General features: G+C 45.6%; 1 protein-coding gene across 1 annotated transcript in view; it reads right to left on the bottom strand.

Moving 5' to 3' along the window:
* Window positions 1–8,437: 8,437 nt before the first annotated feature.
* LOC147676817 (uncharacterized) overlaps window positions 8,438–18,713 on the bottom strand; it is a 184,590-nt gene continuing 174,314 nt past the window's right edge. Inside the window, exon 6 of the mRNA XM_086945231.1 lies at window positions 8,438–8,652. Coding sequence (XP_086801357.1) covers window positions 8,539–8,652 — 114 coding nt within the window. The 3' untranslated portion in view covers window positions 8,438–8,538. The remainder of the gene's footprint in view (window positions 8,653–18,713) is intronic.

Below are 18,713 nucleotides of genomic sequence, written 5' to 3'. Positions count from 1 at the left end.
TTCTAGAATTGCGAACTTTAGAGCTGGGGAGCTACGTTCGAATCTCGGCATCAGCTCAACATCCTGTGATTCCAGGCAAATCGCTTTGTCTCCCTGTGCCTACCACAAATGAATGTGTTCTTCTGTAATGTAAATTGTGCGCATGCCATGTTGTCGAGTTCGCGCTATATAATATTGCAAGGAAAAATAAAGTAGGGAAACTCGAGTTCACACACTACTGAACGCGCACTCTTAAGTGCATCAGCAGTGCACTGTGAATCGGAGCGTTTCACAGGCCTGCCACAGATAAGAAAGGCTATCTAAACAAAATCCTACAAAACAATATACTACTGGCCGGCAGCAATTCATACCCGGACAACGTCGGGATGGGCTGCTAGTCTAAAGGATATTGCTGTCTTTATCTCCACTTGGGAAGATCACCTGATCCACCTGAAGAATGTTATGGAGGCCCTGCAAAAGGCAGGCCTAACTATCAAGGCAGCCAAGTGCCAGATAGGGCAGAGTCAGGTTGTAGGTGGAGGCCAGGCCCCACCATTGCAGAGCAAGATCCATACCATAATGGACTGGACTGCTCCAACCACCCCGACTCAGGTCAGAGCTTTATTGGGCCTGACTGTGCACTACAGGAAATTTTTCAAGGAGTATGGTTCCATAGTGACACCCCTGAATGACTTAACTTCCAAGAAAATGCCAAAGAAAGTTCAGTGGACAGTCAGCTGTCAAAAGGCCTTTGATGACCTGAAGCAGGCCATGTGCACTGCTCCTATTCTGCAAAACACAGACTACTCCAAAGAATTCATTGTTCAAACAGATGCTTCTGAGTTGGGGGTAGGTGCTGTGCTTTCACAAGTGAATAAAGATGGTCAAGACCAGCCAGTAGCTTTTATTAGCAGAAGGCTGACCCCTAGAGAGAAACGTTGGTCAGCTATTGAGAGAGAGGCCTTTGCTGTGGTTTGGGCCCTGAAGAAGCTGAGGCCATACTTGTTTGGCACTCACTTCAAAATTCAGACAGACCGTAAGCCCGTCTTGTGGCTAAACCAGATGAAGGGTGAAAATCCCAAACTTTCTCAGGTGGTCCATTTCCCTAGAGGGGATGGACTTTACAGTGGGACATACACCTGGGACGGACCATGCCAATGCAGATGGACTGTCCAGATATTTCCACTTAGAACATGAAGACTCAACTGGTCAAGGTCAGTTTAATGTCCCTGCGCTTGGGCGGGAAGGGGGGGTTGTGTAGGAGAGTAGGGTCTGTTTCCTATGGTCACCCCCACTTTTTGCTGTGGTTCCTCTGATTTTTCGATTTTCACGTGCTGTGGGCCTGCTAATCAGACCCACAGCCCAGATGTTCTCTCTCTAAATTGATACCATGTACTTTAGGTACATACCAGATTGGTTACTGAGTCACTCTTGTGAGCCCCTGTATAGTGTACCATAGGTACCCGGGGCATAGGTGTACCCTAGGCCTACCAGGGGCTGCAGCATGCATTGTGCCACCCCGGGTTTGCCTTCCAAACTGACACTACAGGTCTGTTCCCACAGCCTGGGTAAGGTGGTGTAATCACCCCTTACTTAGATATAGTATACCTATGTCTACCTTTACATATAGACACATATACACCTATAAGCCACTCCTATGGTAGGCCTCGACAATCCTGGAGGCAGAGTGCTTGGTTTTATGTGAGAGGGTGCCCTAGCATGAGCTGAGCCCCTCTGCAGCTTTCAGAACCATCTCCTTAAAGCTGTTCTATGATATAGCCATACCATATACTGTTATGTGCATTATAATCCTCGCGGTTAATGCTAACTTTGGTTTGGCTTCATCAAAACATGTTGTGTAAGGTGTCAAACACTTTGGAATACTACCCCCGCCAATTCTGGCGGCGGGGGTAGCATTCCACCCTTCTAGAGGGAGAAGACATGTAGTTACTGCAATACCCGGTTAAAGTTGAACAGAGCCTCAGCATCACAAAATGGATGCTGTTGCCACAGACACGAGTCTGACCTCCTACTGCTGGACGAAACTCCAGCAGGAGTGTATTGGGGCAGTGAGGGCTGCATTCATTGAATGCATCTAGACACTGCCTGGGGAACACAAGGTGCTCCATGCATAGCCCGGTTCAAACCAGTTGCTGGGGCACTCCAGCCCCAGCTCTGGCACGAAACTGGACCAAGGGAAAGGGGTGTAACCACCCCCTTCTCAGGTCCACCCATAGGAGGGACCTAGTCAGGTAATCCAGCCCCCTTTCTTAGTATAAGTTTAGGAGCTGCTTCCCTGGGACTCTAGATTGTCCCAGATGAATCTTTGAAAGACATATCTTGGACCTTCAACATTCCATTCTGACTGGAAGACGGATGACATCTCCCTTGTGGTCAAGGAGTGACCACCCTGTGCAAGCAGGCACCAACAGCAACTTTGCCGGTCTGCAGTTTCAAGGCTTCCTTCGGATCCCCAAGACTCTGCGACACAAGAACTGGACTTCCAGACTTCTCTGACCTTGACCCACATCCACAGCAAAGCTGAGACCCGTGGTGGACACGAGAGACGTGGGACCGGACATCTTGGACATCCTACATTTTGCTACCTGCACTCCTTTCCTGAAGCCTCAGTAAGTTGTGCATTGGGGTATGGGAAGCCCCAGCTCCGAGAACCATTTGCACTGAAACCCAGGATCCTACACTCCGCGAGTGTCCCGTGGGCCCCGCCTTTGCATTTGAGCTCCACACGCCTTCCCGGTTCCTTACCTGTTGGCTTGTGAGCCCCCTAAAGATCTTCCTTTGAATTTAACTTGCTTTCCTGGTTGCTCCAGGCTTGCCCCAGCTTCCCTGAAATGGCTAAGTGCCACAGACCTTGCTGGTCTGCAGCAGAGCCAATCTCGACATCCTGCATGCGTTGCAGTTGCCAAGGCTTGTTGGGTCAACTCCGGATACTGACACCGCAGTCATCTAGATCCATTGTGGGACAGCTCGAATCCAGTGCCTGGTCATCGTCGATGCTTCCTGGACCTCGTGGCTGAAGAGACAAACTCACCTTCTTCACCTTCAAGCACCCGACATCGCCTGGTTCTTTCCTGGTACCTTCCTGGTCACTGGCTAGTGACCCAGTCTCTGTCCCCTCTGCTTTCAGGTTCTTCACATCTTCGATCCACCCTTGGATCCACCCGGACACTTTTCCTCTGGTCGCCTGCGGCACTTCTTTGCAGCTCTCCATAGAAAACAACGATGAAACCCGACACGAAAAGATACCTATGCACCCGGCTTCCCTGGGTGAAGTAACACGAGTACTCCGGTGCTCCCGTGGGTCTTGACTCTCCAAGTGTCCTAGTCTGAAAGGGTTCTATCCTAGTCCATCTGGAAGTGTCCTTAAATTGTATATTTGTAACTTCTTTGTTTCCCATAAAAAGTCAATGGTAACCAGAGTCTCTGTTTAGACACTGCAAGCGTCTCCCGTGGGCCTCCTACTTCCTAACCTCTGGTTGTTTAGTGTAGCCCCAGCGATTCCACGGGCCCCAGGCCTGTTTTCTAATCTCAAGTGGTACTTATACCACTTTCTTAGTATATGGTTTGTGAGGCCCCTAGGGCACAACGTATACTGTGCAACTTATTGTATAATAACTGTGTGACTTGTATTGTATTTTTACCTCTGACATCATAAACAGTGCAGAGGGGTTGTGTTTAGATTAAATACATATATATTTGATATATACCTTGTGTGGTGTCCTTTCATTTGGTATTCAAGGGATTATGGGCTAGATGTAGGTAAATCAGATTTACTGATTCATAAATACCGAATTTTACCGATTCGGTATTCATGAATCGGTAAATCTGATGTAGGTAATTATTCGGTAACAAATACCGAATCGGTAGGATTCGGTATTTACAGATTCGGTAATTACCGAATCGGTATTTGCCATTGATTCCTATGGGACTTCTCACAACTCTAAAGGGAGGCATAACGAGAAACAATATGTTAATTTCTCCTCGATTGTTCCTTTTTCTATGTGTGCAGAACGGTGTCTCTTCCTGCACAACATCAATCAGCCCCCAACGCAGGCACCCTTGCACCATGGTGCAAGGGTGGCTGCATTGGCGCATTGCAGCCCATTGTGGGCCAGCGCAGGGGAAAAGGACAGGAATGCCCCATATCTCATTGATATGTGACATTCCTGCCCTTTTGTTTAGACATAGGGCAGTGCAGCAAGATTCCTTGCAGGGTTGCCCCACGTCAAAACCTCATAGATGAGGCCCATCTGTGTCCCAACCCCCCTCATTCGATGGATGAGCTGTGTGTGGTTTGGGAGAGCTGATGTATACATTCTGCCCAGTGTTCAATGTCATCTAGAGCCTTAACGTCTGTCCTGACTTCTCTGAGGTATATTTCTTCTGTTAGTGTCCATTCAGTTATACCTTTCAGCTACGCATTGTATGTGGGTGCTCTTCGGGAGATTCAGTGGATTGCTATACGTCACTTCCCCAGTACCAGTTCAGACTTGCAAATTTGCGGGGCATTTTGGTTCCACCAGACCACGGCAGAAGTCCCAGTGTGAGTTACTGTACAGTGATTGACACATGGGTCACCATCTTAAGGTTGAGACAGTCACCTCCCAGTATCGCCGCACATGGTCACCTTACCAAAATATATGGATGAAGGTTGCCCTATTTGCGCCACACTTAGGGCAGCTCAGAGGGCATTGTGGGTAGATTTTGTGGACACCACTGGAGTCAGCTGGGTGCAGTGTAAAACCTGAAAATGGGTCAATTTAAATCTTGGGTTGCTGGTTATTGTTTGAACTCATTCGCAGGTGGACGCCATTCCTTATCTAGTAGGGGCTCCCTAAGGTCCTTCTCCGATCTTATCCAGACATCCTTCGGTTCCCTTATCCTATTCCCTTTCAGGGTTTTTATATAATCTAGGGGCATATTCCCAAGGCCCTTATCGCCGCTATAGTGGGAATTTTTCCCGCTAAAGCGGCGATAATTTTATCGCCCTATTACCTAGCTGTCGCTAACACCAGTTAGCGACAGCTAGTAGGAGATAGCGATCATCTGGGGGCCCACTTTGCATGTCAGCGATTTTTATCGCTAATGACATACAAAGTGGGCGTGCCAAGATGTTAGCGACGGGAAACAGTCGCTAACATCGCTATCTCCTATTACCTACTTTTGGAAATATTCGCGCTAAGTGCGAATATCTCCAAAAGCTAACGCCTGCCCAGAGCATTGGCCATGTTATCCAATGGTAGGTGGATAACATGGCTAAGAGCATTAGCTCGGTAATGCATGAATATCGCTGACTTTTCATCGATATTCATGCATTTCGGCCGATTTTTATCGCTTTTGAGATAAACCTTGATAAAAGCAAGGTTTATCTGCGATAAAAATCGGCGGAGCTCGGCGATAACAATATTGCCGCTAAGCCAACATAGCGATAATTATCGCTAGTTGTTGGTAATACGCCCCCTAGATTTTATATGTCTGTCCCTTAGCCATTCTAGAATCGTTTCTAATGTGACTGACACCCTAAACCAATTCTAGAACTCTGCACAGCCCTTTCTGGAAGTTTTACTCAATTTTGCAAATTGTAAAAATTGGCCCTTATCTATCCCAAAGGTCGAACAGGCGTCAGAGTAGGTTATGAACATATCCGCTGGGAATAGGTCACCCAGAGTGGTACAGCCCCTCGCCAGCACTGTAGGAACATAACTCTACATCTGTCTCGGAAAGGCTTCACCCATTCCAGTTGTAGCGCCCTGGAGAACGCTGGTCTGCCTAGACCCGCATGACAGCTATTTCCCATGCTGCCGCTGCCCTCTGGACTATGGTCAGAAGTTTATCAGTTTGGTGGGATTCCTGCACCAAGTTGTGGGTAGCTTTTCCATTTCTATGCTGCCCCTACCTCACACTATCCATTGCCTGCTGGAGCTGTGTGGCTATGCAGCAGAGCTCTAGGTATTTGAGCCCTAGGTCTCCCTCGACTCTGTACAGCTTGTTGTGTGTTTGTCGCACCCTGCCCACTCTTGCCAGCCCAGGACACAAAGCTCAACAATGTGTCTAATGCCTTATAGGTCTATCGTGGGATGTGCTGTATGGAATTCTAAAGTGCATACAGGCAGTGGCATAGAAAGATCATGCTCGCCAATGCCTTCCTAACTAGTAACTGAAATAGGAAATATATTCTAGAACGTAACCATTGCCTCCAACCGTGTGAGTATTCTGCCTATGTTGTAGGTGTATGATCGATTCGGGTTGTGCGTGTGACTTATATTCCCAAATAGCAGAACTGTTTCATTTTCCATTGCAGTCCCACCGCTTGCAACTGTTCGATGGGGGAAATCCAGCATGTGTTGCCAGGGGGAACCTTACTGTGTTATGTTCATTAAGCCGTAGACCTGGCAGGTCTCAAAAGCGTTGAGGTTCGCAGAGCAAGACGATGATCGTCTCAATCGGACGGGTCTGAAGTATTAATGTGATGTCTGCTTGCATTGACACCACATGACTTGAGGTCCCTACTTCAATTCCCCATTCCTGCATGTGTTCGCTGAGTCTACGGGCTAAAGTACCCGGCCAGTACAAACAGCAACGGCAAAAGTGGGCAGCCATGTCAACAGCCCCTCTCTATAACCCATTTGTCTGCTATACTAGACTAGATAATACTATATTTGTTTTTTGAGAACCATCAAAAGTACATAAAATACAACATAAACAAAACTCAAATACATTAAAATGACCAGTCACAATATAAAAAGGACAATCAGAAAATCATTACTGCCCATACCATGAATAGATAAAAACAGTTATAAACAACCCATTTAAAAACCTACGTCAATAGAAAATGTACGTGCAAAAATCATGGTGAGTAAAAAGAAGCTATATTTTCTCTCATATCAGTTACCAAATCAGTGCAATAAAATGATGGATTAGGATGTGTGTGATACAACTAATCGCAAAAGGCCTGCGGACCAATAAAAAGCAAGTGAGAGTGTTAAAAGTACACATTATGGTATGTGCGGAACAGATCCTAGATATAGGAGTCAACTTGGGGGTACTTAGATACAAAATAAACTAGCATTTGCAATGCAATAGGTCTCACATTTACGAGAGTTTGAGCTATTGGCATTGCAAATGACAAAGCCTTTTATTCATGTGTTGCTTTTAAAACAGATAAATAACGGCATTGTTATTTACAATGCCAATAGCCTAAACTCACAAATGCGAGACCTATTGCATTGCAAATGTGTTCCACGTCCGTTCTATAAAGTATTTTTTTTGATTAAGTGTTAGGAAAGAGCATGTCCTGCCTGCAACAGCAGGCAGGGCTGAGCTATTAGAGAAAATTGTGCTCAGAGGCTGTAATTAAAGCCTACTGAGTAACAAAACATGTAACAGGGCGTGTCCTCATTTGAGGTTACAAAATGAGAAAAGGCGGTACTAAGGAGGGAATTCTAAGCCTATTGACCAATGAAAAGCCTCATTTTACAGTGGACAATGTCACAAGCCAATGAAAAATATGGGCGGAGAGTGGGCAGAGCTTCAAGTCCATACCTGAATATAGCATGCCTCACAGAGCCGTGCAAGCGCAGCCCAGGCTTGACCTAACAAGAATAAACAATCAGTGCAAATGTAGGTGGTGTGGTACGGGGAGCTATGCATGGCATTCTCAAAATGACAAGCAGTACACCTGGAAAAAAAACACCTGCACCGTTGGAGTTGCAGAACGCACATATTTGGTAAGTTTGGTCACTCACATGCACAAGAAGATCAACCTGTACATAGTGGTAACTGGTGATCTTTAAAATGGTGGACTGTAACCTTTCCAAACCTGCAGCGAGTGTGCAACACCAAAACCCTCCGGAGAGGTTTGGGAATGGTCTTCTCCACCAGGTAATTTGAAAGAATTTGGCCAAACAGTGAATTTTACAGCATATTTGTCTCATAGATTTACTAAAAAGCCATAGGTTGTGAAAAGGCACTAATGAAATATTTGAGTATCTTTACGGTGGTATGGTGTGTGAGTGAAATCTGGCCATCACTGGGAGTTTTGCCAGATGATCTGTCCCAAGAAAAATTTGAGAGAAGAGACATTTCTCAGCAAGGCTTACCTAAAAAAAAATATCTTAAAAGTCAAAGATGATACAGAACGTTCAAAACATGCAATTTTTGCAGGCCTTTTATATCACCTTGCTTACCCTTTTTGAATATTTTTATTTCTTTCGTTTTTCCAGTCTACCCTTTCAAGGAGATTTTTGGTCCGCTGTTATGACTGAGACACTCCATCGAAGGGAAAAGGTGGAAAATTGTAGGGCAGTTCACTGTACTACTTTTCGCCTGGCAGACAAACAACTTTAACGCGATCACACACACATGGACATCCATACACATGTGCAGAGGTACTCACTGCTCAGCTCAAAGGAAGGCCAACAATCACAGTAAACTCTCATAATGATAAAACACGATTTATTTCGAGGAATTTCAAGTAATGAGCAAAAAAAATCATAGGTTCTTCTTGAGGTAGCCTTGATTTGAAGGCTGGTTGGTCCCTCACCAAGGGACTGACTTTCCTTCCCAGTCTATCAGACATCCATTGTCTTTTTCAGTGAGACTGCAGAGAACATTCAAAATCCCTTTTATGCTGTCTTTTGTGGTCAAGGGGGCCTGGAAAAAGAAAAACAATGTTTAGTACCGCTTGTAACAAACCTGCTATGCTAGTCAAAACATTTACACAAAAAGCCTTAGCATGTCTGCTGTTTCTTGAATTCTAGCATGGGAGATGGGTATTGGTCGGGTCTCAGAAATCTTAGCTTTGTGGCATAGTAGCTCTATTTGGTTCCTCCAGTTACCTCACAAATTTCACATCTGTTAAGTAGTTAGATAAAAAAAAAAAAATCAGCACCTAACATGATAAAACCCAGCTTTGAGAGCCTTGAAACGCCGGCTGAATGGGCTGGTCAAGCTTCGCTCATGAGCAGGTGCATCTTCCGGGTTTCTAACATATGATCAGCTTTAGAATCCCTAAAAAAACACTTTTTTGAGCTGAACAATGGCATGATATTACCGAATGGGCACATTTCACGATGGAAAAAAGGTGTGAGTCTCATTCGAAATTTAGACCAACCAGTTCAGTCATTTGGGGTGAACAACCGTTACAACGAAACTTTACAACGCGGTATTTACAACGCAAACCATTACAACGCATTGCGCTGGGGGGCGCTCTAAGATAGGGAATAAGTTTAATTTACTATCCAACACCTTCCCTAGTGTCCACGGGGACTGGTGTTGGAATAGTAAATTAAACTTTTCACTATCCAGCACCCCAAAGCGCTATGCGTTGTAATGGATTGCGATGTAAAAACCGCGTTGTAAAGGCATGGAGGGGTAAAAGCATGCGTTGTAACGTCATACATCCGTCATTTGGATGAGCTACTTAACTTAGTTATATTATCACCCGGAAGCTAAATCTGAGCCTTTACAATTGTTTTCGCCCATATTGGAATTCTCAGAGAAAAAAAGTTTACAAGACTCTATCTTCCTTCAGGGGTAATAGTTCCCCAAGTCCAAATGGAGTTCACATTTTAGGACCTCATTATGGGCCCCTCTGCAGCACTTTTTTGACGTGCCGGTGGCACAATGTGCCTCAGCATATTTACAGGAGGAAGTGGGGCCAGGGTGTCCCCCACACCGGACGCACAGCTTTAGGTGCAACATACTGATGCCAAAAGTCGTTCAAGTTCATCACTTTTTATTTTCTTTAAAGTTATTTCATCCATTACGTAGTTCATGGTTAATCCGTCACATGTTGGACAAACTATGTTCACATTTAAACACCTTAATGCTAAAGAAATGCCATGACGAGCCTTGTTCTGTAGCCAGGAATGTTACATAGATATTCTTCGATTTAGATCATTTCCGTCACCCAATGCATTTCGTGCCTTTCTTTGCACTTCGTCAGGGGTTCACTACAATTATTAAAAAACATGACTATTAGGTTATATCTAAAAATGACTGTGATTTATCAATTTATACAACAAATAGATTTCGTGTCAGGTAAACTGGTTTGTACCTTAAAGCTCATAATCAACGTTTTGCCCGCTGAAATTCATGTTAATAAATAACATTTTCTAAATGCCCATCATTCACTTTGCACTCCTTTCCAGTCAATCCCCAAAATGCTTTCTAACTTTACCGATCCTTAAAACACTTTCAACCCAGTAACTACCCTCTTTCTTCTCAGTTGCTTGTTTACAAATTTAATCCCATAAGCCCGTACCTCGAGTGTTCTGGTAACTGTTTCCTCTCCTTTCCAAAGTCGTACTAAGTGTTAGCCTTCCACTTAATTATAACCACCTGTGTTATATACCTGCCTCCTCGTGCCTTTCCAGATCACCCTCCTTTATACGTTAAACTACCAAGCCCATAATTCACTGTTGTTGTTCTTTACAAAAGCTAGTGTGGAACATTTAGCATATTTACACAGCCACGTAAAGCCACTTTACGTTGCTTTTCATGGCCTTGTAAATATGTGCCCTTTCTCGCAGAACACTGCATGAAAGGGGAGTTCCATGTGTGTTGCTGTGGGTGCTTCCCACCCATCACCCATGGAATCTGAAGTATTCCCAGATGTACAAGAAATCGCAAACCTGGGAGTGCACCAAATTGACAGTCAACCCCAAATTGCCAGGCCAGGTCTTCCCTGAACCGGAACACAGGTAACCTAGGGCCTTAACAAGGGGCACAACCTGTCCTAGGTCACTTGTGCTCCGGTTAAGGGTTGACCTGGCCTGGTAGGTCAGACTGGACTGTTCCCGTGAGGAACAGGGTCAAGACTGATTTGCATATGGATCAGTCCAAACTGAGGTGGCATGGTGGTCAAAAAACATTGGATTGGGATGTGGCCTGTGCGACTGCCAGTGGCTAAGATTAATTCAAACATTCCATCCATCACCTTGTTGTTTTTACGGTTAAATATTTGGACAAATCATTTAAAGAACTGCATACAATGTAAGAGCAACCTGCATTCTAAGTAATGTATAAAGTGAGTAAGGTTTCATAACAGTGAGTACGCTTGGCAATCACGTTCCCTGTCCTCTGCTAGTTGTCAGTACAGCTCAAGAGTGGGCACTATTTCGACTATTAGGTCTTGGGCCCATTCTGAGGAACACTACATTCAGGGGCTCTGAATGGCTTAAAATAGAACAGCTTAAACTTTTGTACCTAAAATGATGATCAAATGAAGTCTATGATTTATGGTATAAATACACATTCTAGGGTATATGTTCTATTAAGATGAAATACATACGAGGCAACACTGAATGTAAAACTTTGCCCTAAGAAAGATTAAACAGTTGCTTATAACTCTGCAAGACAGGGCAGGATCTAATCTTCGTAATCAATTTAAGGATACAATGAACTCTGTGTTTTAAGGCATTTTAAGGTAACATTATTTATTTCTATGGTGTATGGCCTCTTTGGATTAATCATATTTGAGAAAATATGTGAATATATGACATATAACACAAACATTCAATTATTTGCATTAAATGAACAAAATAAAAAAGACTTACATCGTTGTCATCCCTCCTACTTAAGTAACATTATAGCTAACTGCAGAGATATACACCACATATCAAATAATACCTTGAACCTCTCTCTTCCTGTAATGCCAAGACAGTGACCTAATCAACCTCATATCAAGTGGGTGAGAGTCTAACCTCTCTCTTGTGTAACTGTCAAGATAACCCACTACCCCAGGGGTGCAGAAAGGTTTTTTTAGGACCCTCATGCAAGCAAGATAAAGGCCACATTAGTGAAGTGGTGTGGCTCACTGGTTAGAGGCGGCAGACCCGGGAGTAGAGGACGGCCCTGGACCAGGGTTCAATTCCCAACGCGTCAGGATCGTGGACCAGGGTCAGCGGACTTGATAATTCTCACCTCAGTGCCTACTCTAACCAGGGATCACACTTGGCAACTCTGGGCATTAGCTTGCCTCATCTCCACCTGCCTGGTTTCACCTTGGAGATACCCAGTAGGGACCATCTCACAGGGAAAGCCAGGACGGGTTCCCCAACGGTCTATTCGTGCCAGGATACTCCGGTATAAAACAGCATATAACATAACACATTAGCCAATAGTCCAGATTTCCTCAGCCACTCCCTGAATTGATGATTTCCTAGTTCCACAACTCATAGCAGGTCTGTTTTTCTGTGGTTTAAATTATAAGTGCCTTGCTTATTAACAACCCCTGCACAAGCACCTGCTTTCACAGACATCGTAATAACCTGTTGCGTAATGTTAGTCACACTCGGTAATAACTAGGGGGCATATTAGCAAGGGCTGGCGATATAATTATCGCCGCTCTAGGGTCCATTTTCGGGCGATAAGCGGCGATAATTATATCGCAATTTCATCAAGGACACGCTAGCGCGTGTTTCCTTGATGTAGAGCTCGTTTTTTCACAGCCTCGCCTCGCATCGCTAATGAGATGCAAAGAAGGCGTGGCTGTGAAGACAACACATGAAAATATCGCGAAGGCAGCTTTGCGATATTAACAAGGAGGTGCAGTGATAAAAAAATTGCGCTACATCGGCCTTAATGCCGGAATTTAACGTCTGTTAAATTCCAGACTAAGGCATACTAATAATGGTAGGTGGATTATGCTGATACGACCACAGGGTCGTATCAGCAATGTTACCGCTGTTTTCCATGGAACATCGCTGGAAAACCAGCGATGTTCCATTGTAAACATAGCTATCACTGAAATATTATCGCCATAGCGCTATGCATTGTAAATATAGCGTTATCATGGCGATAATTTTCAGCGATAGCCGGCGATAATATTTCTATCGCTATGTGGGGTCAGTGATAATTATCACTGGTCCTTGTTAATATGCTCCCAGGTGTGATACAGACCACACGGCCATTTATTTCCACCAATAAACTTCTGGTTAATTTCCAGTTTTTAAGTATCAGTTTTAGTGGGTTACATAAATAGCACCCCACCCTCCTAGGGCCCCGTATTTAGGGCATTAGTGTGTTAAGCTTTTTCCCCACAAAATGTGTGAGACTAGTGACTTTTAAAGTACATATAGTTTGAGAAAACAATTTGATGGTTTACTAATTGTGATTTATTTCCAAAACGTTGAGTTGAATGATGCATCTTCAGTGAACCTAAGAACTTAGATAACCATACTTATTTTGTTACCTAATTTCACAATGGTCACCTCTACATTAGGAAGGTACTTAAAAAACACTGGTATCTCCTTGAACCTCCAGGAAAACCATCCAGCAATTCAAAGCAATACAGCACCTTTTTGCAGAAAAGGGCTTTTGAAAAGCTAAAAGACTGAAACAATATCTATGCATTTTCTTTACTGAGGACAAAAGAACAATCCGTAAAACATTTCTGGAAAAAAAAAAAAAAAGGCTTTGAGAGAGCACAAACTGACCTAAATGTATAAGTACATCACACTTACACGTAGTAAGCACAAGTCATGAAGAGAAATGCCATGAGTGCTGATATTATATGCATTTATATTCTGAGATGTGCAGTTAACTTAGTGATTTAAGTAGAAGTGGAACTAATGCAAAAATGTGTGAAATTATATAACTTATTAGACGTGATTAATCCTGAATCCATGTCGTGTAGCTGCTAAAATGTAAGATGGCATGCGGTTAAAAACGTAGAACGTGGTAGGCCTCAGGGCCAGAGCTGGAAGGGATGGGAAAGGTGTTTCCTTTCACGACATGGATTGCACTAATGTCTTTTAGTAGTAGCGTTAATGGGCCATATTTTATAGATGTGTTTACCGAATCATAGAATTGAGTATTAACATGCTACTAATTAATGAAGGATTTGAATGGTATAATCATTATGAGAAATGCTGTAGGCCTGAAATGTTTATAGACATTGATTTACACGTATTGGTCTGGGCCGAGAAATGTTGCAAACTTTTGTTGGAAGTCTATGAGAATTGGGATCTTGGCTGCAGATGTCTGTCTGCAAGAGAAAGGGGGGATCCAATTATAAATGAAATGAATAGAGGTTTGTTCAGGAGACGGCCCAGACACGGAGGAGGGTTCCGGAATGTTTTAAGGGGTATCAGCGGGCCGGAGAAGAGTCTGAGAAGCAAGGTCAACTCTAACGCACGAGGCCTCATCATGGAAAAAGCCAGAAGATACACCACGTGAGGGGCGTCTCACGAGGGGCGTCTCAAATGCTGTTGTATGTTTTGTATTAGGGACAGCACCCCTGGGAGGAGTTAGAGCAGATGCCTGAGGACCCTTTAGAGAGCGGATGGGTAGGCAGAGAGGGGTCATGACTGGAGAACTATAGGTTTTCACCAAGAGACTAAGAGTGGGTGACTTCCCTAGGGGGTCATTCACCGCTGACACCTTTTGATAGGTTGGGACCTTGTTAAGTAGGGATACCATCCAGAGCAGGGTAGGGACAGCCTAACCTGTGTTTTTCCTCCAACTTTAAATGACGGAGAGATCTCAATACGTGTCAATGCTTATAGCTTTGTTATTCTTAGAACTTGTACTCGTAGTCTTCTTTGCTCGTCTGAGGGTTTTCAGAGAGCACATGAATGTAGTTGGGCCCGTGTATCTTGTGAATCTCATTCTGAGATGCCTGTACTTGCAGCTTATCCTAACTATATAATAAACCTTTGAAAGCTAGAAGTTGTTTGTGATCTTTCAGAGCGGAGTCCGTTATCGGGTGAACTAACTTGGTAAGAGATGCACTTTCTTCCCTCAATGACAGGCAACAAAGGTTCAGTCGACCAGAACGGGGTTTTAGATCAATAGTGATAAGGTATCGATCAAAATCTCGCCCCAGCAGTTGGTAGCAGAGGATGGTTGCCTTCTTGAGGAAGGTGATCTAGGCCAGGTTAGATTACCCCAAGGCCCCTAGAGATCGATGATCGGAAGAACCGCCCGCCGAAGAAGGTCCGGATGACGTGAGACAGAAAAGCAGCAGTATCGGTCGAGAGGGAGTATAAAGGGTCATGCGTGCTAGATTGCGGTGTTTTTGTATTGTATCTATGTTGTAATGTCTGGCGGAGTTGAATGCCTGTAGAGTGACTGTGGAACAGGTTGTGAGCGCGCGCAACCGGTGGAAATCTTAAGTTCAAGGAGAGCTTAAGTGGTTCGGGTGTATCGGACATCCAAAGTAATTGTCAGCCAGTGTGAAGGGGGTCATGAGGTACCATTGATCACCCGAAAGACCGAGATAGGGGGAACGTAAGAGTGAGTGCGTGAGTAACGGACGCTGGTCGGAGGTTACTGTGTGTGCAAGCAACCTATCAGAGAGACGATAGACATTTCGTCAGTTGTGTTGACAATTACAGATAGACTGTGGACGTACAGAAGAGGGAAGTGACCGCTTGGTCGGAAGTAGTCATTTTTCAGGGTATGAATGGGACGCATGCATGACCGGGAGAAGAGCTGAGAAAGGAGGGGTGCTGCTGCGAAGCGGAGACGAGTGACGTCAGAAAGTGCCGCGCTGGGATTGGCCGGCCGGAGAAAGACCGCGCTGCGATAGGCCAGCTAGCAAAGCCGCGCTAGGATTGGTGGATTATCATCAGGAAGTAAACAGGGTATTGAGGCTGGAATTTGTGCGTATAATCATGAAGTGTTTTAAATGGTTGAGAGCGGCGTTTAAAAAAGAGAGGCGGGGATCGTATGAAGGGGAAGAAGCCCCGCCGGAGGGTACGCCGGCTCGTTATATGGCGGCAAATGTTGGGCTGCATACAATTTTGTGGATCTCAGAGTGGAGTAAGATTACAGAAGGAAATGAGGAACTGACGTTTCCGAAGTACGGGACGTTCAGATTAGAGGTGCTACACCGATTAAAAGCAGTTATGACCTCAATGAGACCCTTGCCTAGACCGACCCAGTTTGAAGCTCTCAATGCCTGGATTTGGGCAGCGCACGAGAAGAACATGAATAGACGACAAGAAAGGGTGAAACGATCGGTAAGGGCAGTGCAGGATGCCAAGTGGGATGCAGATGCCAAAAGATGGAGAGTGCATAACATGGAAGTAAATAAATTGTACCCAGTGTTAGAGATGCCCGGGAACAAAAGCCCCCTAGAAGAAGATGATGAGAGCGAAACAGAGGACAGCTTGATAAACAGGTTACTGACGGATAGGCCACCCCCGTATAACAGAGCAGGGGGAGATGTCGAGCATAGCGAAAGGGAGGGGAGCAACGTAGGAGAGCATGGACCGCTTCCCAGTTCCGATTGGGATCCCGAGGCAAAGAAAGAACTGTCCCAGCCTAGTTCGGTGCAACAGGTAGTCGGGAGGTTTGTGGTACAAAGGGTGCCGGAAACGGAGTGTGCCACATCCTACGCACTGCCAGATGCACTACAAGTACCTGTTACCATAGGTCCTATAGTATCGATTTATGACCCAGAGAGAGCTAGAGGGGAGGAACGGGTACGGAGGGACAGAGAAAGAGCAGAGATGGCGAGGAGGAACGATACGATCAATTCCCCAAGCCAGTTGCCGATACCAAGAGAGTGGAGCACACCAGTACACACAGCAGAGGACCCAGTAGGGGATCCGGGGGGCCATAGATGGCCAGTGGATATGAGGGGATCAGGACGGAAATCCTTTCAGGAGTTAAACGAGTACCTGAAGAAGAGGGATGAGGCAGTAGAGGCTCACAAGAGCATCATAGCTGCGGAAGCTGGAAGGGAAAGTCAGGATAGCAGAACCCGGACTCACTGCGGGGCTGAGGAAAGCAGTCCGGAGTGGGACGGGAGGGAGAAGGACAGTAGGGGAGTCACCCATTGGGCCCGGAGTGGAGGTAGATCAGACCTGGAAAACGGGGGCCCCGAGAGTGGGGGAGTGTCTCGCCCAATACACAGTGAAGAAGACAGGAGAACGCGGGAGTACAGAGACAGCTTTAAGTGTACCCACTGTGTGCCAGGCAACAGAGAACAGAATGGGGGTTGCGAGAGGCCGCGCCGCAGTCCCTGTGATGACGGACATGAGCGCAGTCCAGGGAATATGGGGAACCAAGAAGGATCCTATCAGATACTGAGTGATACTAGACAGAGAGAGAATGGAGACCGGAGGGAGAATAGCAGAGAGTCCTACTGTGAAAAGAGAGAAGAAAGAGAGAATGGGCAAAGTAAGATTGGGGGTAACAGGCCCGTGTTCCATCACCTTCCAAGATCGGATGGCCGAGCATGGGACCTGGAGAGATGGGAGCAAGGGAGAACACTCCTTAACTTTCCCGAACCCAAACGTAGGGCTCGGAGTTGGGATGGGAGAGAGACCTGTGAACCTCCTTCGAAAGACATATTGCGAGCTGAGATAAAAGCCAAGAGACTCGATGTCGCCAGCTTAAGGTCAGATCTGGATGACATGGTAGATGGTACCCTGCCTTTAGAAAGAATGGAGATGTATGAGCAGGATGAAATACTGTTCATGGCAAAGGACATCACTCGAAAGGCGAGAACAATCCATGAGAAGCTAGTCGAACTAGCAGGCAAATATATGGTGGACCTGTCAAGGACCAAAGCATTACAGGGTAACCACAGGCTACATTATTCAGATCGAGACCTAGATGAGAGGAGAACGATCGGACTGAAAACGCACATAAGGGAACTAATCACTGGAATAAGGACATGGAGGGCACTAGATAAATGGGTAGAGAGGTGGTCCAAGAAGGGGACCGTCAGGAGAAGCATGCTTGGTATGACACCAGGAGGACTGCAGGGAATAGAGGCATACCCTTTGCGTGAAGTCGCAAATGGGAACTATGTGCACGTCCCATGGAGTAGGGGAGATTTAGCTGCTTTTACCACTTCCTTCCCCAAATTGCGGGAGAACCCAGTGGAGTGGTACAAGCAAGTTGAGAGATTCGTAAAAATCTCAAAGGTCCTATGGATAGATCTGAACACGCTGTTTGACATTGTAGTGCCAGGAGATTTGTGGACAGCATGCAAGGTTAGCGCTGAGTGGCCCACAACAGAGCCGGAGAGAGACGCTAAGACTAACGGGCCGTCCGAGACTGTGATGGCAAAATACGAGAGAGTGATGACTTGGCTGAAAGATAAAGTGCCAATGCAAGACATAGATTGGGTCAAAATAGATCGAACCAGACAGGAACCCAAAGAGACAGTTCACGAATATTACGAGAGATTGCTGAAGGCGTTTAAACAGTATAGCGGTCTGGATGTAATGGATCCAAAGGACATAGGGCAATTTGTGTCCAAGTTCGTCTTGGGCCTGAGACCGGATATTAGTTTAATGATTCAGCAACACTTGATTTGTTGGCAAAATAAACCCCTAGACGAAATCCTGAGATATGCCAGGTTCTGCAGTGATGAGATAGACTCCAAGGCAAAGAAACTAAAGGAGAAACTGATGGTGGTACAGATGCAGGCAGCCGGGAAGGGGGGACAGCAGCAACAGCAACAAGGAACAGGTACTGGAGGAAAGAAACAGTATAGTCAGAACAAGGGCAATGAGGAGAACTCCACCTTTAGACCCAGGATAGACATAGCTGCCTTGAAGAAAACGACTAGGTGCCACCAGTGTAACGAGGTGGGGCATTGGAAACGCGAGTGTCCCTACAATGTTGAGATAGGAGAACAGGAGGTAGAGGAGGAAGAGGTCCAGAGTGCGCCTACGAGAGGGGTAACGCAATACCAGGGAAAGGTGCTCAAAGGGGGGGCCCTCCTCCCCGAGCCCAGTTCCCTCAGC

This window comes from Lissotriton vulgaris, chromosome 12, assembly GCF_964263255.1.
Source record: "Lissotriton vulgaris chromosome 12, aLisVul1.2, whole genome shotgun sequence".
NCBI classification, from domain to species: domain Eukaryota; kingdom Metazoa; phylum Chordata; class Amphibia; order Caudata; family Salamandridae; genus Lissotriton; species Lissotriton vulgaris.
Note: the sequence above shows the minus strand (reverse complement) of the source record. Positions and strands in the feature narration are given on the sequence as shown.